This window comes from Bos grunniens, chromosome 7 (genome assembly GCF_055505025.1).
Source record: "Bos grunniens cultivar Pamir isolate PY7600 chromosome 7, Bosgru_T2T1.0, whole genome shotgun sequence".
In the NCBI taxonomy this organism is placed as follows: Eukaryota; Metazoa; Chordata; class Mammalia; order Artiodactyla; family Bovidae; genus Bos; species Bos grunniens.
This window is the reverse complement of record NC_141171.1, coordinates 84,367,286-84,389,944: the sequence shown is the minus strand read 5'-3', so window position 1 is coordinate 84,389,944 and position 22,659 is coordinate 84,367,286. Positions and strand designations below refer to the sequence as shown.

General features: G+C 38.2%; 1 protein-coding gene across 5 annotated transcripts in view; it reads left to right on the top strand.

Moving 5' to 3' along the window:
- Window positions 1-22,659, top strand: part of EDIL3 (EGF like and discoidin domains 3) — an 805,907-nt gene that overhangs the window by 314,883 nt on the left and 468,365 nt on the right. For 2 of the 5 annotated variants that reach the window (XM_086412885.1, XM_086412883.1), the window contains exon 1: window positions 3,040-3,608. The exons of 2 other annotated variants lie outside the window; for them this stretch is intronic. In XM_086412885.1, coding sequence (XP_086269011.1) covers window positions 3,542-3,608 — 67 coding nt within the window. In that variant the 5' untranslated portion in view covers window positions 3,040-3,541. Of the gene's footprint in view, window positions 1-3,039; window positions 3,609-22,659 lie in introns of those variants that run through there. One more of the 5 variants, XM_086412884.1, reaches the window with a different exon arrangement.

Here is a 22,659-nt window from a genome sequence, read left to right as displayed (position 1 = left end):
GAGAATATTGAGACTTGGCGATTAATTGGCTTACCTATGTTTAAAGAGTTAAAGAGAGAGACAGTATTCCAATTCAGAAATGTTCTGCTCCAGAATGTAAAGAGAGAGCCAATAAGAATAGCTCTTGAAAACAAGTAAACGTTCCACAGTCCCTTTTTTGTTTGTTTTCCTGATACTTTTTCCTGCTTTATTTTCAGACAACGTTTCTTGAGTTGTTTTCATTGTGGCGTTAAATAAAATATGTTAACAGGTGTTCAGAGAAAAAGCTTTCCTTAGTTTAAAAAAAAAATTAAGCTTACAGAATGGTGGATTAACACTTTTGAAAAACTTTCTTAATCACAGGACTTTTCAAAGTTTTTAATATGCTAACATTCACCACGAAATCTTTAAGAACTGCTTTGATAGGTGATGTTGCCCAAAATTATTTGACTATGAAACTTTTTTTTTTCCCATTAGCATCTTGGGGAAAATAAGTCTGCAGAAAATATTTTGGGACTTGCTGTCTTCAAGTGATATATAGATTCATTTTTGGTGCTCTAGGCATATATTTGAAGAAGCTATAAAACTATAGGTTAGACTGTATATGATTAGTAAAGGTCCCTTAGCACTTGATGTAAGGTAAAAATTCATAACAATTTTGCCCTTTTAACTTTCCTTTTCCTTTTATAAAATGTCTGTTTCTTGTGATCCTTTAACATTTCTTATATTCCACTTCTGAAGAGGCTGTATATAAGCCTAGTAAGAGTGAAATGAGTCCTGTAAATGTAAGTTAGGTAAAGTGCCTGGAATTTTCCAAAAAAAGGCTTATTAGTACGTGAGCATTATCAGTAAGTGGGAAAAAAAGGGGTAGCTGTGTACTGGGAAGTATGAATATAAGACTCTAAGACTATATATCAAATTTCAATTAGAAATGGGACTTAAGAAAGTAGAGATACTAAACTGGAAACATTTTACAAGTCGACTACTAGGTAATAAGAATGGCATTTATAGTCACAATTCCAGGCATTTGACTATAGAATATGCATTTTAATGTAGTTTTATGCTCTCCTGGAGCTTTTTTTTTTTTTAAAGAACTAAAACCAAAGAAAGATAAAATTGTAGTAATGTACACTGTTGCCAAAAAATTATTTAATTTCCTAACATTCCTATTGAGGTCATATATTATCAGAAAAGTGAAAATAAACAGAATAAATAGGAAAGTAAACAAAACTTTTAGCATACTTTTTTCCTTTAATACCTCATCACAAAGTCACTAGTTTCTAATTTTATTTTGCTATTAATTTATTTTAATTTTACTTGAGCAGAGTTGATTTATATTAGTCTCAGTTATATAGCAAAGTGATTCAGTTATACATATACATATATACATTCTTTTACAGATTGACAGAATATTGAGTCAAATTCCCTGTGCAATAGATCCTTGTTGGTTATATATCTGTATGTGCATATATATATATATATATTTGAGATTTAGCACTATGTTTTAGGAATAAAACCTTAAAACTAATATTAAACATCTCATTCCAAAGAGTCACAGAGATAGATAATTTATAATGGACATATCACCACATGACTCATAGCGTACTTTCAAAATTAAGTAACAGTAATGAGCCAGAAAGTTGAAATGTGATTGTTTACAGCTGCTTTGTGGCAGCTCTGACAGTGGCACCTTGCTCTAACATGCATGGCTTTCAGCAAGAAAGCAGACTGTAAATAAATGATTCTCTCTCTTTCCTTTAGCAAAATCATTTTTAAGAAAATGTTCTTGTACTTCCCACCAAACATGAGATCTGAACAAACCTTGTTTTCACTTTATTTGTTGTTACCATAGTTTTTGTTTGTTTGCCAGTGGGATAATACTTTAACTTCTCTGTAGCAGTATGCAATGTTACTTTTCCATCAGTCTTGCATCCTTGATCTCACTTCAGATTCCCAAGGAAGGTAGAAATTGAAGTTTAAAGGCCTCAAGGAAGCAAAAGGAGATGAAGTTGCATGACCAGTTGTCCTCTGCTATCTTTTTCTTAGTGCATTTTCAAAAATCCTTCCTTCAAGAATGTTTCTTTCAATTTTTCTGTATGTGTTTTCTGTCTCTCTCCCTACCCCCCTCTTTAGAAGGGGGGAAAAAAAAAACAATTTTTTTTTGAGACTTTCATTTTGGCACCTGCAATTGCTGGAGCTGAGTCCGTATACCCTAAGCAAATAGTTTAAATGGAAAATAGAGAAGTGAGCACTATTGTAAGCCATGGGCTGTATTTTGGTTCAGCCACTTTGACTGCAAATGCCAGTCGATTTCTGTTGTTTTTGGTGGGTAGCAAGGAAATGTGATCTCCCATACTGATGCTTCAAGAATCTTGTCCTTGTCTTTTATTTCCTTACATGATCCCCAAACTTGCCCCACTATTTCTCCTCTGAAACAGATGTCCTGCTTAAGGAGATGTGTCTGGCACTCACTTGCTCTGTGCCTTCACCTTTTTGTTCCGGTTTACACAGGAGCCCACAAGCCTCTCTCCTCAACCCTAGAGCCAACTGAAGGGTGGGCAGATCAGTAGCAGACCATCCCCACTGTCTAAGCTGATGAAAGTCTGCCTGCTGACGAGGTTGTGCTTCCTGAGAATCTGGGACAGATCCCTTTGCCAGCGTTCATCTCTCAAGCAGCTTTGTGCCCCAAAGAGAGCCACTTTTCCAAACCTCTTAACTTCTTTTCCCGGCTAGACTGCGAACGGGGACTTCAGGGGATTCCTTAATGTGGTTCATTATAAAGTCCAGGCTGGAAACCAGGGGCATCTCAGACTCTGAGTGTGCTTCTCCTGAAGCCGGGGAGTCCCTGGCGTGGATGCAGAAGATGCAGGCACTGTAGGAACTTCAGAGGTGGTGGCAGGTGCCAGGGTGTGGCTGCAGTTGTCTCCCTCTTCTCTTCCAGCAGAAGGAGCCACCTCTGAGACAGAGAAGAAGAAGAAAGAGAGACAGGAGGAGTGGGGAGAAGAGGGGGAGGCTGGTGGAGGGAGTAAGAAGGAAGGGGCGGGGGGTAGGGGCGCTCTGGGCGGGCGGGCACTTGTGAGGCTCAGGCTCGCACGCACGCCGCCTCTGTTTGTACACAGTGCGCTCCGGCTTGCTAGCTCCCCGCCAGCTCACGCTTCATTGTTCTCCAAGTCGGCAGCCCAGCCGCCGGCCGCAGCGACTGGAGCCGAGCGCACCGTCTGCGGGTCCGCGGGCGCGGGGGACCCAGCGCCCCGCCCCACCCGCCGTGCCTTGGCCGGGACCCACCCGCCGCAGAGGCTGAGCCCGCCGGCCACTCCTCGGAGCTCGCCCACCTCCCGGCGCCACCGGAGCGCAGGCAATAGGGGAAGCAACGTTCCTCTCTTGGGTCACCCCTCTTTCTCCTCCTCTCCGACAATTTGTTTCAGGAGACGCTGCGGGAAGAAGACATCTTCTTGAATCCTCTATCCGGGTGGGGTCTGCCGCTGCCCTGCGGTGCCACCTCGGCGACACTACTCTCCGCCAAGACCCTTGACCATCGGGGTCACGTCCAAGAGACGGGATCATGAAGCACTCGGTGGCTGCTTGGCTTCTGCTTGGGCTCAGCCTCAGCGTCCCTCAGTTCTGCAGAGGTGAGGCAAAGGGCCAGGGGCTGGCGGCGGGACAGGTGGTGAGTCCCCCTGGGAGACACCGCGAAGGGGGCTGGAGGCGGTCCGGGGGCGCGCCCGGAGTGGCTAGCCCAGTGGGCGGCCCGGAGGAGGCTGTGCACCCTATGTTGGGTGCCCGGGAAAAGTGCTTTGCAAAGTCAGAGCGGAGTGTTGGTGAGGCTGAGCTGGGAAGGGGGTGTGGGGTACCCAGATGAGATCTAGGAAAGATGGGGAGGCGGGAGAGAAATTTTGCACAGCTTACAGTCGCCAAGCAAACCCTCCCAGATCCCTGTGGGTGATGCCGGATGCAGGCGCCAGGCGGGGCTTTCGCTGGGGAGCCAGAGAAGCTAGCTCGCCCAGGGCGCTGAGTAGTTGAAAGGGGAAGAGGCTGGAGACCCACCGGGCTGTCCGCCTCCAGGGTGCGGTGCTCTTACTGCCAGGCCCACGCTGAGCAGTTTGCAAATCCGAACCTGGTGCTGGGAGTTTGGGCCATGGGTGCGGTGGAGACGGGTCTGACAAGTCCGTTCGGCTTGCTCCCGTTTCTCCATCCTGGACGTACTGCATCAATAATAGAAAAAACCCCCGGAACCCGCCTCTCCTGTAACCCCAAAGGCCCCGAGCTTTGCTCAGCATTTCCTCCTGGTATAAGCCTAACTCTTGGTAATAAGGAATCGTGCATTGCAAGACAGCCCTGGCGCCCCCGCCCAAGAGCGGAAAAGTTGTAAGAGCTGGTCTGGTGGTGGTTTTCATGACTTGCATGAAATAAACCAGTCTGTTAAAAAAAATAAAATACAAGACTTTGAGGACTCTCCTGCTGAGTTGCGTAGCCGGCTTCCAGGTCCCTGGGAAGGATGTCTTGTCAGTACAAGTCATTCTGGCTCCATCTCCGCTAGCTTTGGGGTTGAAGTTAGCTGCCTGGAAAGAGCCAGGGGGATCATCAGGGACCCTGGGTGGGTCCTCGGAGGTGGACCTGAGTCCCTTCTGCGCCCACATATGCAGGCGGCCCCCTCTAAGTGTTCCGTGGGTAATGAAACGGACCGCAGGCTGCTTCAAGTGGAGAGCTGAGTGCAGTACAGGGTTTAAAATGCTGTGCCTCTCCAAAAGGTAGCTGGATTAAAACATGCATTGACTCTGATCCATTTAATATTAGACACTGCATGAATATTCTACACCATTTATCCATGCGCCCGTCCGTCTGTTTCACAGGAAAACTGTGAACTCTTGGGCTACAATTTGCCCAAGAAGCTGGGTGTTTCTGGCCAGATGCCCTCAATGCCAGCTAGTAGCTATCCAGGTCGAACCTTTCCTGGGGGGAGGGGGGCTTCCCTGCTCCCTTCTTCCCCCAGAATATGGCTATTTTCCCCAGCGTGTAGGTGTATGTAGGTGTGTGCCTCGCTGGCGTTTACAACGTGCCCTTCCACTTATCCGGCAGAGGCAGCCACTCCACTGAAGGTTAAGGAATGGTAATGGCTCTGTAGTTGTGCTGCGGAGTGTCTCATCGATATGAAAAAGGCAGTACTCCCGCTACCGAGATTTCTCCTTTCTCTCATTTCCCCTCTGGATTCCTCCTGCACTTTGATCCCTTAGCGGGAATGGAAGGGAAAACAGCAGGCACTCCCATCTCCACCTTCCTTCCCTGCCTGCGTTCCCACCCAAACCGAAAATCACACACTCACGCACACACGGGCACCTACTCCATGCCAACATCGCCTCCACCATCAGTCCGGCACCCGCGTGGAGGTGGAGGGCTGAGTGGGTGGAGGAGGAGAAAGTGCGTCTAGCGTGGGGGCCGCGCTTGCCTCCCTAGGTCTGGTTGCAGGACACCTGGGGCATCGTGAGAGTATCCCAGCTCTGCACCTAAATCTTCCCGCGCCTAGGGAGCTTACTCTGCCAGGCAGTCCAACCTCGGTGTTATGCCTGGGCTCTCTTTCCGGCTCCTAAACAATGCTTCGGCACTGTATACTCCATGTTCTTCGGTAGATTTCTCTTTTTATTCCAGTCAACCTGTGGGGAAAGGGATAGAGGGCTGTAGGAAAGAAATGGACTGCTTTCCCTGAGCTCTTTTTGTTAAACTTGCGTCTCTCTAATTTATTCTCCCTTAGCCCTGCAAAAAGGCAGAGTGCATCTTGCATGACAGCTCCCAACAATTAAACTTTGAACAAACTTATTGAAGCCAGTGTTAATGATGAGAATTTCCCTTGCGCTGCCCCCACCTCACCTCCCCAGACATAGTTTGCCTATTGTATACCTTTTATGAATTGGTTCCCTGTGTGGGTTGCAATTTATGTGCATTAATGACTAAGATTTAATAAGGACATGTAATTCTTTTTATTAGTCATTTTTATTTTAAAATTAAACCCATGGATCAGTCAGATTGAATATTTTATTAACTCTTAAATTATTCATCGTTATGGGTTGCTCTAAAAAATCCAATACATGCATACAGTTGCAGCAAGCACGTGATATCTTATGCAATCTGTCCCTGTGCTTGCAGTTTGTGTCTGAAGTCTTTAAGCAAATAGCACTTTCTAAAAATGTCTAGACATGTCCTAAATACTATGAATCATTGGCACTTGCATTTGCTTTTTTAATCAGTGGTGATTTTTAGTTAATTCTACATGGGGATCAATTAATACTTGAATAATCTCATTCCAAGTAAAAAACACCCATGCTTCTATAATTGCTACTAACTGTCTTTGCTGGAATAACAGATTTGTGTACTTTTAAAAATTATTACACATTAGTGTCTTCATTACCTGATTTACATGCTCATTAATTTTATACTTTAAATGCTAACTTCAGATCTAAGTGAAACATTTAAAAATAATTTTGAAATACTAAATTAAACATAATAACTAAGTGAAGATCAGTGCAAAGCCTTGACCTCTGTTATGATCCAAAACACATCCCCCCACCCCCCCACCCCTATCTTAAACAATTTTTTTCTGATTATTTTAAAATATTTTCTTAGAGATGAAATGCATTTTGTTTTAAATTTATATAGTTTGGGGAAGACACATAAAAATACAAATTAAGGGTTACAAAATTGAAACGGTCTATTCTCCCTTCTGTGGTCTTGGACTTACAAAGATCTTCAAAACCAGGCAAATGTCTTTTACTTCTAAACTCTTCTCTGAATTAAAACTCTCTTATTTTTCTCAAATATCTTATCATCAGTGTTTATATAAAATGTGTATTCAGGATGTTGGGTATTTTTAATAAACATTTTACTAAAACTTGCCTTTAATGCTAGATATATGACTTTTCCTTCTCAGAAAATGATAGCAATGCAAAGGGTTAAAATATACATGACTAAACTAAAAAAGCCTGGTTACTCAAAGTCATGACAAAGTACACATTTGACAAGTTTTAGATTCTAAATTAGTAGTCCAAACTCTTATTTTCTCTGATATTAAAGATACAAATTTTAATTAGGTAATTTATTTTGAAAACTTTTCATCTTTTGAAGGGTTTGATAGTGGGATGGCCTATATATGTTATCACTTGTATCCAGTTGTGAAAACCTGACTGACTTGAAAGTTTCCTAAAGACTAAGAAGGTTAATTCTGATATTTGTTGTTTATTGAATATACTTGCAGGTGCAAACAGCTTTGAGTATCATTTATGATGTAGTAAGTTCATTATATTCCTTGCCAAATAAAGAAACCCACAAAAATAGTGTGGGCTTCAGAACTCAATTCAATCAGATGAGAAACAGCAAATTTTGCAACTATGTAATTAATGGTATGGATTCTCTCATAGCTAATCAGTTTACTCCTATGACTTTATGTGAGTTTGATTTTATTCCCCAAATAGTTTGCAAGCTGACTTTATTATGTTAAAAAAAAATCATAGAAAACCAAAGCCAAGCTGTTTGTATTATTCAGTTCTTATCTGTGTTTTAAGGAAGATGTCTAGCATGTTTTTGTTTTTTAAGTCACAGCCCATGTAATGATTACCATCTTTTGGTTAATGAAAGAAACCTGTATTTATATATAAAAACTTAAGTAGTTGGCTATGTGAAATAGATTATTGAAAATTTTCTCATGGTTACATGATAATGCTAGAAATTAAGTACTTAAACTGAATGAATTGCCACTTAATTGTTACTGAAAATACCTCTAAACAATCTCTGCTTTGTGGGAATTGTTTAAGGGAAAAGTAGACTGGGATGCACTGTGCCCTTGCCAGCAGGTGTCAGGATAATCAATGGAGATATTTTTAAAGGAGGGATGCAGGTCAAGGGGAGTAAAGGAATAAATGCTTATCTGCAAATCAACATAAAGTGATTTTCTACTTTCTGTGAAACTGATGTTATTAGTTTTCATTGCTCCCCTGAGAAAGAGATGGAAAGTGAGTTATAAGGACTTATTGCTTGTACCACAGGACTTTAACTTGGAGGCAGAGTAGTTCTAACGACCACACAGAAATAAATATATGTCAAGATTGAACCTTTATTTTTCAGGGGTTTCCTGAGTAACTTACAAGGAAATGTACTTAGAGCTAAGAGGCACTTTTAGTAAAGCGATTATTACTGAAATGTTTGGAATACTTTTAAGCTTACTTTCTATATCCACTGTAAATTTTATACATGGAAACGCTGTTCTGCTGATTTATGTGGATGTATATTCGTGAGTCTCAGTGAACTCCGGGAGTTGGTGATGGACAGGGAGGCCTGGCGTGCTGCGATTCATGGGGTCGCAAAGAGTCGAACACGACTGAGCGACTGATCTGATCTGATCTGATATTAAACTATTTATATGTGCAGATCTATAGTCCCGAAAGAGATTACCACTTATTCTTTTTGTCACAGTTTTAAAGTATATGTTTCCTGGAACTTACAAGTTTCAAAATAAGCCATGTGGCCAAAAAAGAATAAATGATATGATAAAGTTTTATTATTACCTGTTTCAGACGTATTAATCCTTGTATATGTGACTATTGTGTTTCAGTATCTGTCAGTGACTTGACATTGTTTATTTCTAATTGGTCCTTAGTGAATAACCTTTCCTCAAAGGTTAGTTCTAGCATCTGCTGATATAACCCTTAAAACAGTATTAAACAGTAATACAGTATTTAACAGTATTAAAACAGATTCACCATTGCACCATTTCTATTATACAAATTCTCTCAGTTTTTTTATGAAGTCACTGATATCATGCCAAGTAGTCTGTCTCCAGTGGTATATCCTTTCTGTGACAGAGACCTCCTCAAATAACCCCTTTCCCAACATTTCTTTGCTGGTTAGCACTAGGGCACAGCATCCACTATACAAACTTGTCATCATTATTGAAATGCTGCAAATCTATAACACATTGTGGCATTTGCAGTTTGCTTTCTTGTGAGGAACAAAAAAAATATGATAATGTAAAGCTGCTACTACTAACTCCTGAGGTTTAAAACATAAATGGAAATAAATTAGGATCTGAATTATGGAGCAACTCAGGATTTTACGGAGAAGGTAATGGCACCCCACTCCAGTACTCTTACCTGGAAAATCCCATGGATGGAGGAGCCTGGTGGTCTACAGTCCATGGGGTTGCTAAAAGTTGGACATGACTGAACGACTTCACTTTCACTTTTCACTTTCATGCATTGGAGAAGGAAATGGGAACCCACTCCAGTGTTCTTGCCTGGAGAATCCCAGGGATGGGGGAGCCTGGTGGGCTGCCATCTATGGGGTCGCACAGAATCGGACACGACTGGAGCGACTTAGCAGCAGTAGTAGCAGCAGCAGGATTTTATACCTTGATTTAATCTGAGTGTCCTGCTTAAAACTGTCAACTGGTTAATAGTTTATATCCACCCAACTTGTAGAGAAGTCTCTTGCTTTACTTGTAGCACAGAGCTGAGAACCTAGGAGAAAACATCAAAAACTCCTAACCACTTAAAACAGATAGTTGCATTTCTGCCTTAAATCATATAGAAGAGTCTATTCTCTTGGTTCCCAGGCTCACTATAAACTGAATCCCCAAAATTAAAGACATATGAGGTAATAAGTCAGGCTTAATCAGAGCAATAAAACATGACAGCTACTAGACAAAGAGGAGATTGAACAAAGTATATGTAAAAGCAAGGCTTCCTTACAGTGTAAGAAACTAGGAACCTTTATTTGGGGGAGGGGCTAAGTCTACCCTGGCAGAGAATATAGCCCTAGTTGAAGCAGCTACTGATCTTGTATACTAGGGAAAGACTCACTACCCATATGTTCAACATTTGGAGGGTACAGAGGCACTGAGATGTGTGTATTATTGAAGAGATTTTGTCCAAAATGTTTAAGCTTGAAAACCTGTTTAAAGGTAAAAGAGACATATCTGAAGAATATGCTGGTTTGAAACTTTGTTTTCCCATCATTTCAGAGATTATGTTCTTATATATATATTTTGATTGCATTTCTCCTAAAGTAATGAATGAAGGTACAAATTATCACATACAGGACTCAATTTTGTGGAAAAGAAGTAGATATCAGAATGCAGATACGATGTCAGGCAATTATTTGGTTATATTTTAGAAGAAAATATACTGCTATCTGTTTTACCATATGCATTATGATGATGATAGTCGCCATGTAGGATTTGTTCCAGAAGATTTAATAGTGCATGAAGTAGAATGGAGGATTTAAGTTCAAGAATTTAAGTGAAGGCTTTTTAAGTACTAAAGCACTTTTGTATGTGATTGTTACTATGGAGAAAGAAAATTGACTCTAGAGCTAAGCCTTACTCTTTCCATTTTCTAAAACAGGTCTGTATCAAACTGATCAGTCTCTTTAAAAATAATTTTCTATAGTGTAACATTCCATAGATGGAAAGGCCAAAGTTTTAATCTCTTGTTAAATGATTTTGTTTATGATTGAAAGTAGTCTCTAGGTGGGTCAGGACACCATGCATTCTTTTAGGTTTATGCTTGGTATTTGATAAAGGCATGTATTTTGGGAATGCACAATAATCCTCTTCTTGTACTGAGGTTAGGATGACCATTTATATCTTACTGCCACTGGAGATCATGTGAACACCGCCCAAATCAAACAGGCTCATGACTCTTGAGCAGAGAAGACTGAAACAGTCAAGTGGGAACATTGAAGAATATTTTTATTGGAAATATTTTGCAGAACCCCTCCCAGTAATGTAGAGCAGTCTCCCATTTATAGGCACCAATCTTATCTGTGCTCACATCTCTAATACCCCTTTCTTCTCACATGTTTGGCTTCAAATATTAATTGAAATCTAATATTATCCACACTGTCTTTCCTATTTGTTTATTCATCTTTTTTTCTTTCATGTCTAAGCATCTTGCTAGATAAATTAACAAGGGACACTTGATATTTTTATTTAGTATAGTTAGTAAATCTAACATTTATTTAATACTTGTTATGTGCTCCCATGTTCTAAGTACCATCTTTGATTCTCACAAGGATTCTATGAAGTGACTCGTATTATTATTTACATATGAATGAGAAAACAGAGATACAGAGAGGTTAAATAATCTCCCAAATAAACAATCTACTAAGTATCTCTAGAAATAGAACCAGTTTAAATCTAGAGCCTGCTTTCTTAAATACTGGGCTCTGCTGTATTTCAATAAGTCACACATCCTCTATGTCATGGAAATGGTGTGTTAAGGGATTTTCTTATTTGTAGAACACACACATCATGTCCAGTTTCTGTTTAACTGGTGGATATTTTGGAAGGGACAAATTATATTTACTTTCTTAGGACAATACTTTTTAAATTTTCAAATTTAATTCGGTAAAACAAAAGTACATCTCTTCATCTTCAGAAATAAAGGTTGGCGTATACTTGGTCAGAAGGAGTTAATATGTCTTTCAGAAAAATTCATCACTCGTATGAATAGGGAAGACAGGAATTAAAGAGAAGTTGAGAAGTGATTCAAAATGCATTTTCTTCAAAATCTTGCCACTCAATTTTACTTCAACTTGACTTTTATAATTTACTTGGTTTTCTAGGATTCCATTTCTCCATTGTTACTCAATTTGATATGGTGAGAGCATGCTTTCCCTATAATTTTCAGATATGTCGTGTAGGATAAAATGATTTTAAAGGTTAACAGATACATAATGTAGGACATAGAGATTTTAGAGGTTAATTAGGTTTTCATTTATGCAGTTTAATGAAGGTATTTTATTTGCTTTACATCCCATTCTCATTTAATTTTATTTCTGTGTAATCCCATTTAGAAATTGTAGCCAAACAAAAGCACCAAATGGTGCTCAAACCATATCAGCTAGAAAATTATATTTTATGATTTCGAGTTATTTAACCAAAATATGATTTATTTTTTAAAACTGGAATTGTATTTACTTTAAATATTTTACAAACTAATGAAAATTACATCATCTAATATGAGATCACTTTGTTAATATCTTCTTCTGTACATATGTACAGTATTTTATAGTTGAAATAGACCATTCATGATTTATTATTATATTTATTCCCCTAAAATAATAATAATAAAACAATAGTTTAAATTTCATAAGCATTTCCTGTATCTATTTTAGGGGACATAAGCAGAACATTCTTAATGTCATTTAATGGATAAGGAACATGAAGTTCAAGAAAGTCACATCACATTCAACATGTCTTGTAATTCAAGCAGCCAATAATAAAGTTTGAACTTGATTCTGTGTGTTCTGATTCCAACTTAATTTTTTTTTTTTTTTTTTTTTTACTGTTTTCTGCTATCCCATTTTGCTCGAGGTAGTTATAGTTGGTGGTTTTTATTTTTTGTTTTTTCTTCAGTTCTTAAACTCACAAGATGAGAAGGAGCTGATGTACTACTTGGTTTTTCAGAAAATATTCTTACTGCCTCTCAGTACAACATTAGCACTTCCTTTCCATCAGTATATAACATTTCCTTTTCTCTTTGGATCCAATTACTAACTATGACAACATCCTGAACTTCCTCAAAGGCTTCTTCTTTATCATTTGGCCCCTATAAGCTTGTGACTCTTTTAACATTCTGTTGTTAAACTTCCTGGAAGTTCCCAACACTAAATATTCCCATCTCCATTTTTAGGTACCTGCTGGCAATGCTGTTCATTAGACTTTGTCATCATGTGATTTGCTCATTTAACAGAACTTGAAATTTCTCAGACATTCCATTTTTTACTAGAATTTTCTCTCTTTTTACCTCTCCTTGTCCTTCATTCCCACTGAACTCACTCTGATCATTGCTCTAATTTTCAGTCCTTCTTATCTCTCTTTTTCAGCCTATTCTTTGTGGTTATCCATTTCAAGAGATACTCAACCATTTGGGAATTTTTCAGCCCAAATACTTTCATTGTTTTTGCTTCATGAAATCTCAGGCTATGGTAATTTCCAAAGTCCCTTTCCCCTCTCTGGCCACGAGAAAACTGGAGTTCTGTCAAGAAGTGATAGGATCCACTGGAAATCCTGGCAAATTTGAAAGGCTAAGCTGTGGGTCCAAAGGGGAATGAGTAAGAAACATAGAAAGTGATAATATGAGGAATAAAATGATCAGGTGATTGTAGTAATTCTACTGTAATTAATTATTGATAATTATTAGTATAAATTTGAAAGTATGACCATAGGAGTTATGATTGAAGGAGAGTAAAAGGATAAGATTTCTGAAGGAAAATAATCAAAGCATTTGGAAAAATCATGTATGTAGGTACCAACATTCCAAAAAAAATTATACCAGGAGAAATATTTTGGAGGCAAGGAGAGTGAACTAGGAACACAAACCTTTAAGGATTGAGAGAATGTGGTACAGATATCAAGAGATAACTATAATGGGGGGTAATATTGGAGAATAGAGGTCTTTGGCATGAAACTGAAACTGGATAGGTTTTTTATTGCTGTTGTTTGAGGGGAATGGGAGAATGTTTAGGAAGTTGCACTGAGGAGCCATGAGTTGTATTGAGGGACCCAGGCCACATCTCATGTCTAGAAGCCACGGGAGAGAGAATGGTAACCATGTAAGAGGGCTGCAGAGTAAATAATGACTCAGAGGAGAGATGATTTCCTCTTGAGCAGGGAGGCAGATGTAATAGCCTAGTCCTAGTCAAGGCTATCAGAGAAGGCAATGGCACCCCACTCCACTACCCTTGCCTAGAAAATCCCATGGACGGAGGAGCCTGGTAGGCTGCAGTCCATGGAGTCGCTAAGAGTTGGACACGACTGAGGGACTTCACTTTCATTTTTCACTTTCATGAATTGGAGAAGGAAATGGCAACCCACCCCAGTGTTCTTTCTTGGAGAATCCCAGGGACAGGGGAGCCTGGTGGGCTACTGTCTATGGGGTCGCACAGAGTCGACATGACTGAAGTGACTTAGCAGCAGCAGCAGTCAAGGCTATGGTTTTTCCAGTGGTCATGTATAGATGTGAGAGTTGGACTGTGAAGAAAGCTGAGTGCCGAAGAATTGATGCTTTTGAACTGTGGTGTTGGAGAAGACTCTTGAGAGTCCCTTGGACTTCAAGGAGATACAACCAGTCCATCCTAAAGGAGACCAGTCCTGGGTGTTCATTGGAAGGACTGATGCTGAGGCTGAAACTCCAATACTTTGGCCACCTCATGCGAAGAGTTGACTCATTGGAAAAGGCCCTGATGCTGGGAGGGATTGGGGGCAGGAGGAGAAGGGGATGACAGAGGATGAGATGGCTGGATGGCATCACCGACTCGATGCACATGAGTTTGAGTGAACTCGGGGAGTTGGTGATGGACAGGGAGGCCTGGAGTGCTGCGATTCATGGGGTCACAAAGAGTCAGACACGACTGAGCGACTGAAATGAACTGAGCTGAGGCATCATGCTCTTTGACAGTCTTCATCCTACGCTTTTTGACACATTGAGCTCATTAAAATAATCGATATGTTCACTAAGAGCTATGCTTTTAAGCACATTGAATATGTTTTCATATGCAACAGCTCCTTTAAGCCTCACAAAAATTCAGGGGATTATTATTATCCCCATTGACAGATAAAGATATAGACAGAATAATTCTATTCGGAGTGATAAGCACTCACAACTAGGTTTTGCAGACCCAAGTCCAGGATTCTTCTCACTTTAGCAACATTACAGAGAAAAGCCTTAAATCCAAGGAAGGATCCCTTCTAAATTTAAAGCACAGCTGCATAAGATGTCTGCAGTTATGCCCTGACCTACTTTGTCCTATTCAGGCCTGTGCATATTTTGAGGTCTGCAGAGTTCAGGCTACAGGGTATAATGTCTGTGTGTGCATGGTGCCTTAATCCTTGCCCATCTCGGATTATTTGTTCAAATGGTTCTTACTGGAAAACAGCATTATTACTATGGGAAGTTTTTTTCTCTTTGTAACATGCTCATAATTTTGCAACCTTGTCCATAAAGAATTCCTTTTTCTCAAATTTATGTTTCAGGTATTTGTCAACCATGATGTTCCTTCTCGAGTTTCTGACATGCTAAAGTCGTACATATTTTTCCTTTAATCTGTCCTTGTAAGCCATTCCTTTCATCATTTTAGTTGTTTCATTTGGAATCTGTCCAAGTAGCCTACATATTTATGCAACAGGCTTGCCAAAGTCTCAAAAGAGAATTCTAGGGATGTGCTTACTAAAATAATGCCACACACATTAGTCTGTAGTTTTTAATTGTGCAAATACGATTGTTTTGCTGGTTAAGTTTTTCTATCTATGCCTTTTTTATTTCATAATTTTGTTTTGTGTTAGCCTTCACTGGAGTTTTGCTTTATATTTTTCTTCATTCTGTATTCAGTATAATGATCATTACTACTATATGATGCATTCTCTGCCCACAGAATCTCAGAATAATCTGATTTCTTCCCTGCAAATTATATTATTCTGCTATTTATTGCTGTTTTAATATCATGTACATATCAGCTAAATAATAATGCAATGTACAAATTCCCATCCTTAGCTTTTTTTGCATATTTATTTATTTTTGGGTCTGTAAATTATTCATTATCTTCTTGAAACCATCATCTGTCTCTATTCCTGTATTTTTCCTATTGCTTTATTTATTTCTAGCTATGTCCTCTGATATGCTGCCATTTTCTGTTCCCAGATCATTCCTCAGCTTAAACTGCACAACCTCAGAGAATCTTTCTGATAGTTTTCTCCAAGTAACTGAGGCTTCAGCACACACACACACACACACACACACACACACACACACACACACACACACTATATTCCTGTCAGTTTCTATTATCTGATCTTTTTTGAAATTACAGCATTTTTCAAAAATCATATTATATAATCACTTGCTTGTTCGCTTATTTGTTTTTCTCTCTTGTTTGTAATGTATTCTTGCAAGCTCCATCAGGGTGGAAGAATATTAATGTATATGAAAAGTGAAAGTGAAGTTTCTCAGTCATGTCTGACCCTTTGGGACCCCTTGGGCTGTAGACTTCCAGGTCCCTCCATCCATGGGATTTTCCAGGCAAGAATACTGGAGTGGTTTGCCATTTCCTTCTCCAGGGGATTGTCCCGACCCAGGAATCGAATCCCGGTCTCCCATGCTACAGGCAGACTCTTTACCATCTGAACCACCAGGAAAGCTATTAATGTGTATATCTACCTGCAAACATGATGCCTTGTATAGAGTAGGTACTCAATATTTGTTGCCTGAATGGCGTACATGGATGAGTGAAAAATATGGAGATAGATAATGCTGCTCATGTATAAATTTTTCTCTGGGTTAAAAAAAAGTGTTCCTTTGATAGACCCATTAACTCATTTAATAAATTCTTATCTACTTGACACACTGATGCAGTGACGTGTGATTTATGACACGAGTGATACACTCTTAGAAAGCAATAAATACACAAGTACTGGCAAACGCTGAGAGCTGACTAAGTAAATTACCTACTTGTTTCCACAGCTGTCTAACTTATAAACACTTTAAAATCAAGATTTGGGTTTTACCTTAAACTATCAAATTGCAATAACGTAGTCATTGAATATGGAAGATAGTAAGCTTCAGACTGTCATTTTATTATCAAAAGTTGACAAGAAAAGTATGTGCAACAAGGCAAAGTACTTGGTGGTTTTCCTTGTCAGGGGAAGGAGCTGCAGGTAGCTCTTTAATCTGCTAATTGCCGAGTATCCTGGTGATCACTCCCATGAGTTCTACCAGCAATGACTTTCCTCCAAGCCTATCCTTTTCCTCATCCCACCACACAGCGACACCTGTGAACCCAGATGTACTTGGCAGAGAGGAAAAGACAGCCTGGGTGCTGTGTCTGTCCAGGAGCCCAGAGCCTCTGAAATAGCTCTGTTTAGAGTTGCTTGTGCCATGACAATATTTATGTCACTGCAAACTGCTCTTTATTCATCTTTGGGCAACTATACTGCTGCCTCTCTTAAATGCCTCAGTGGTTCTGAAACAGTTTGTATGTTTGTGACCCCAGTAATTGTGTGATTTCCACTCGCAGTCTCAAAGCTCTGAAAATGGCATATATGTCTATAAAAGATATAATGGCAAAGGATTATGTAGAATAAAATTTATAAAATATATTGCTTTGCTCCTTTTTATGTGATAAGAAAGAAACTTTGGCTTTGTTTGTTTTTTGAAGGGTAGTTAACTCCTTTGTTTTGAAGTTTTAATTATTTTTGAACTTTAAAGTATATGCTCATTGAAGAAAAGTTTTAATGGTGACACTTCAGTATATATTTAGGGACTTGTTTCAATAAATATCAATCTACTAGTTTTATAATTTATTCAATAACTTTATTAAGTAGAGGTGGACACCGAGAACTGTTCTGGGTGTTGGAATTACAGACAGTGAACAAAAATTCCTATCCACTAGAGCTTACGTTCTAATGGAGAGAAACAGAGAATCAACTAAGGAAATTGTCTTGGAGGTTAAAAGGACGAGGTAGGTATTTCAACAGTGAATTTCATTTTTATGTAGGGTATTTATGTCAAGCTTGACTTCAAAGATATTAAGGAAGTGACTTATATGTTGCAAGTATATTGTCTCAGGTTTCATTTCTTTATATTTGTTACGTTTATTATGCAACAGTTAAAGCAAGTTTATTTTGTAAAATACATTTTATTTTCCTTTATGAATTCTGCTTTTGTTATCATATATGAATGTGTAAGAATTGCCATTTGTTTTCCCCACCAGTGGTTATCTGTGTGTCCCAACATGATTTAAAACAGCTGTTGGAAAATGAAGCATGTATTATGCTAAATGATAGTATATATTTGCATCAGCTCAGAGACATATTTACTGGGTTGCTACATTAATGTGACAGTGACACATGGTTTTAGTTATTGTAGCTTTGTAGTATGTTTGTGCTACTGTGTATAATTATTTAGAGATATCTGAATATAGTCTGGTAATAGTTTAGTTGGGATGTTTACATCTATCTTTATAAGTTATATTTTGAACTGTATTTACCAAGCTTGGTTTTGGGGCACTAGTAGATATGCAGAATTAAGAGAAGTTTCTGTCTTGTGGAGCACTTTAAATGTTCTATAGGAATTTTCTGTTTCTTGAAGTTTTGACATAACTCATATACTAGGCTGTCTGACCTGTTTTTTGAGTACAATATTTTCTAATTTATTCACATATATAGCATTAAAATGTTTGCAAAAATTATGTTTTGTTCATGCAAATGCAGAGAATTAAAAAGTTATGTAATTCTGTCACCCTCCTGACAAAATTGCCACCTCCAAAGGAATCAGGGTCATCTTTTCTTCTGCTGTGTTTTGCTACCTAAAACTTCAACTTCTTTCAGTCCTAATGCCAGTCCACAAAAATAGCTTAATAAAAATTTCCTTAAGAATAGTAGCAGTAACACTATTTAAAATATTTTAGCTAGTGTTATTAAATTGTTTTTTTAAAGAAATATGCTTTATTTTGCTTTTTACACACCAGTCAGAATGGCTGCGATCCAAAAGTCTACAAATAATAAATGCTGGAGAGGGTGTGGAGAAAAGGGAACCCTCTTACACTGTTGGTGGGAATGCAACCTAGTACAGCCACTATGGAGAACAGTGTGGAGATTCCTTAAAAAACTGGAAATAGAACTGCCTTATGATCCAGCAATCCCACTGCTGGGCATACACACTGAGGAAACCAGAAGGGAAAGAGACACGTGTACCCCAATGTTCATCGCAGCACTGTTTATAATAGCCAGGACATGGAAGCAACCTAGATGTCCATCAGCAGATGAATGGATAAGAAAGCTGTGGTACATATACACAATGGAGTATTACTCAGCCATTAAAAAGAATACATTTGAATCAGTTCTAATGAGGTGGATGAAACTGGAGCCTATTATACAGAGTGAAGTAAGCCAGAAGGAAAAACATAAATACAGTATACTAATGCATATATATGGAATTTAGAAAGATGGTAACAATAACTCTGTATACGAGACAGCAAAAGAGACACTGATGTATAGAACAGTCTTATGGACTCTGTGGGAGAGGGAGAGGGTGGGAAGATTTGGGAGAATGGCATTGAAACATGTAAAATATCATGTAGGAAACGAGTTGCCAGTCCAGGTTCGATGCACGATGCTGGATGCTTGGGGCTGGTGCACTGGGACGACCCAGAGGGTTGGTATGAGGAGGGAGGAGGTAGGAGGGTTCGGGATGGGGAACACATGTATACCTGTGGCGGATTCATTTTGATATTTGGCAAAACTAATACAATTATGTAAAGATTAAAAATAAAATAAAATTAGAAAAAAAAAAGCTCATTTTAAAAATTATATATGGATCATAAACCTCAGCTTATTTTTGAATTAGCAGTTTCTTGATTATACTTTTCAATACAAGAATTAACTTAGATTTCGATACCAAAGTACAATCACATTATTGGAATTTTTCCCCTAGTAAGTGTAAATGTTTATTATATGTATGTAAATGTTTAATCCTTTATTATAAAGGAAAGTATTAAATAAGTTAGAAGAATAAAATCCCTAATGAATGACTTATTTAGTTCATTGTAGAGTTCACATGATGATTACTTAAAAAATAAAATATATTCATATATATTCCTTGGTTTACACAGAAAGCCAATAAAGCCCCTGATACGGAATTGCTCTGTTCACAGAGGCCTCAGGTGCATTCTCAGTGGGGTGAAGACACAGAGCGCCTTCCCGATCGGGTCTTAGAAGCCCAGGCAAAAAAGTGAACTCAGAGGGCCTTTGTGCTCCATGGAGTCTGCCTGAAAAAAAAGGGAGAGAGAGAGAGAAAAAAAAAAAACAAAGAAAGACACAGAGACCAGAGCTCTGGTGAAGTGGGATCCGCAGCTTTATTTTCAAAAGGAACTTTTATACTCTGAGTTACACATTTCTCAAAGTAAAAGATAGAGTCAGCTCAACGTTCCATCAATTTTACCTTTATCAAAACCAGGACATTTTCTGTACACCTTTTCATAAACAAAGGTCTTATGTTAAAAAAAAATAAAAATAAAAAAATAAAAAATACATATATTCAGAATTCAACTTTACAAATAGGAAAACAAAAATAAGCAAAATTGTTACTAGAAATAATTTCTGTATATGCTTTGGCAAGTGGTATAGATCAGTTTGAAGTAACAATTCTTCATTATTTTAAACAGATTATTTAGTTTTATGTTCTTCATAAATCAAGATTACTTTGAAATATTAAATGTTATTACAGCAGCTGAATAGTTTACCAATCTAGGGTTGGAGTTTTCAGATTGCTGATATAACTTTAATTGGGACTGTGTTATAAATTCAGTCAATTGACTTTGGGATAGGAAGAGGCATGAACTCTTCCAGGATCAATTGTTTTTGAAAGCAATTATTAGGAGCAAAGATTAGCCCAGGCAGCTGGAGCATGCAAAGTTTAACGATGACTTCTTGGACTCATTTATATTGGTATATCAGTCTGAAAGTATGCATTTTAATATGTAGCTGCTTTATAGAGAACTTAATATTTGTGTCATTTGGCAATATGAGGAATATAAACCATCACTCCATAACATTTATTAGGTGTAGCTTGAATCAACCCTTTGTTTTTTTCCAGAAGTCATAGGAAAATACTGACTCTGAGGAAGATACAATTTAACAATTTAGAGCTTATTCACATGGTTTGCTGGTTCCCTGATTCATACAAAAGGAAATTAAAGTAAAATGAATTGAATAGTTTGGTTTCTCTCCAGGAATTTAAACACTGTTGTTTCTTTTGTTGGAGTAATAATCATGGTATGTAGTAAAGCAACAAGGTATTATTGATATATGCTTTTAAAGCTGATAATCCAGAAATTAAATGGAAGGCACTCCAGGAAACCTACTAATACATGTTTATAGTTAATACTTAATTCTTTTGGCATTATGCTCATTTGGGAAGTTGGCTTATACATATCCTACATTAAGTTCATTTTGTTATGTATCTACATAGGATGTTATTGGACGGTGTTGTTACTCAGACTGCTATGGAGCAGCATACAGAAAACTCTTGTATAACCAGAGTATTTGTGACTTCTAGTTTAGGTTATTAGACTTATTATGTTGGGATGGTCAATGTTGGTTCTTTGGGTTTATGAAAATTGCTGATATATTTGCAGTAACAGTGTTTAAGTGTTCGTTGCTCATTCGTATCTAATTCTTGCGACCCCATGGACTGTAGCCCACCAAGCTGTTCTGCCCATGGGATTCTCCAGGCAAGAATACTGGAGTGGGTTGCCATTTCCTTCACCAGGGATCTTCCTGACCCAGGGATCTAACCCAGGTCTCTTGCATTGCAGGCAGATTCTTTACCATGAGCCACCAGAAAGGTACTATAAATTTTAGAGGCATTTTGATATGCAAAAAAGCATAATAACCTGAAATATCTAGTTCAGTGAATTTTCAAAATTGTATGTGCCCATTTAATCACTAACTAAAACATGATATAGACTGTTTTCATAATCCTAGAAAATTCTCCCATGCTATATGTCCAACCAAATTCCATCCTTACCTGCCTCTCTCCAACATCTGTATTTTATTTCTGTCACCATAGATTAACTTTGTCTGGTTTTAGACTTCAAACCATTGTTAGGAGCAGAAGAGAGAGTGACTGAGAGAGAGAGAGGAAGTCCTTCTTTTTCTTGAATAATAATTCATACATTTATAGCACAATTTGTTTTCTAGTTGTTGGACAATTGAGTTGTTTCCTGTTTTTAGCTATTATGCATAAGGTAATCTGAAAATATTATACACTTTTTTTATAGACATGGATTTCATTTCTCTTGGATGTTCTCTAGGATATTCTCTAGGAATATCTATTCCTAGATATTCTCCAGGAATAGAATTGTTAAGATATTCTCTAGGAATAGAATATCTATTCCTAGATATTCTCTAGGAATAGAATTGTTAAGTCATAGGCTGATATGTGTTAACTTGATGAAAACCTACTTGACAGATCTCTAAAATACTTGTATCATTTTACTCTCCCATATGTGTGAAGGGTCCAATTATTCCCATGTCCTCACCAAAATTTGTTCTACAGTTGACGAACAATGAAAGGTTTAGGGTCATTAACTCTCCACCTAAAAGTGACCCTCACAGTTTAAATTCCTGCTGTTCAAGGGTCAACTGTATTATTCTTTTGATTGTAGCTATTCCAGTTGATAAGAAATAGTACCTCACTATATTTTAAATGTGTACTTCTTAATGCCTTAGGATTTGAGGACATAGGAGTTTCTTGATATTCATATATCTTTGGCAAATTGTTCAATATTTTGCAAATACTACTTTTTGTTGTTGTCTGGGAATTTTAAAGTTGACCTGTAGAAGTTCTGTATATATCCTGGATATGATTACTTTGCAAGATATATATAGCAAATGTGTTTTCTTAGCCTGTGACTTCATAGTCATTTCTTACTAGTGTGTTTTGATGTAGAACTTACTGATTTTGATGAAGTGCATTTTATCAACATTTTTATTTTAGAGTGTTTCTAATGTTCTAAAAGGTCTTTGCCTGGTCAAGTGTCACAAATATATTGTTTATTCTTTCCCTCTAGAAATCCCATATTTCTGATTTTTATATTCAGGGTTATTATCCTTCTTAATTTTTGTATGTATCGTGAGGT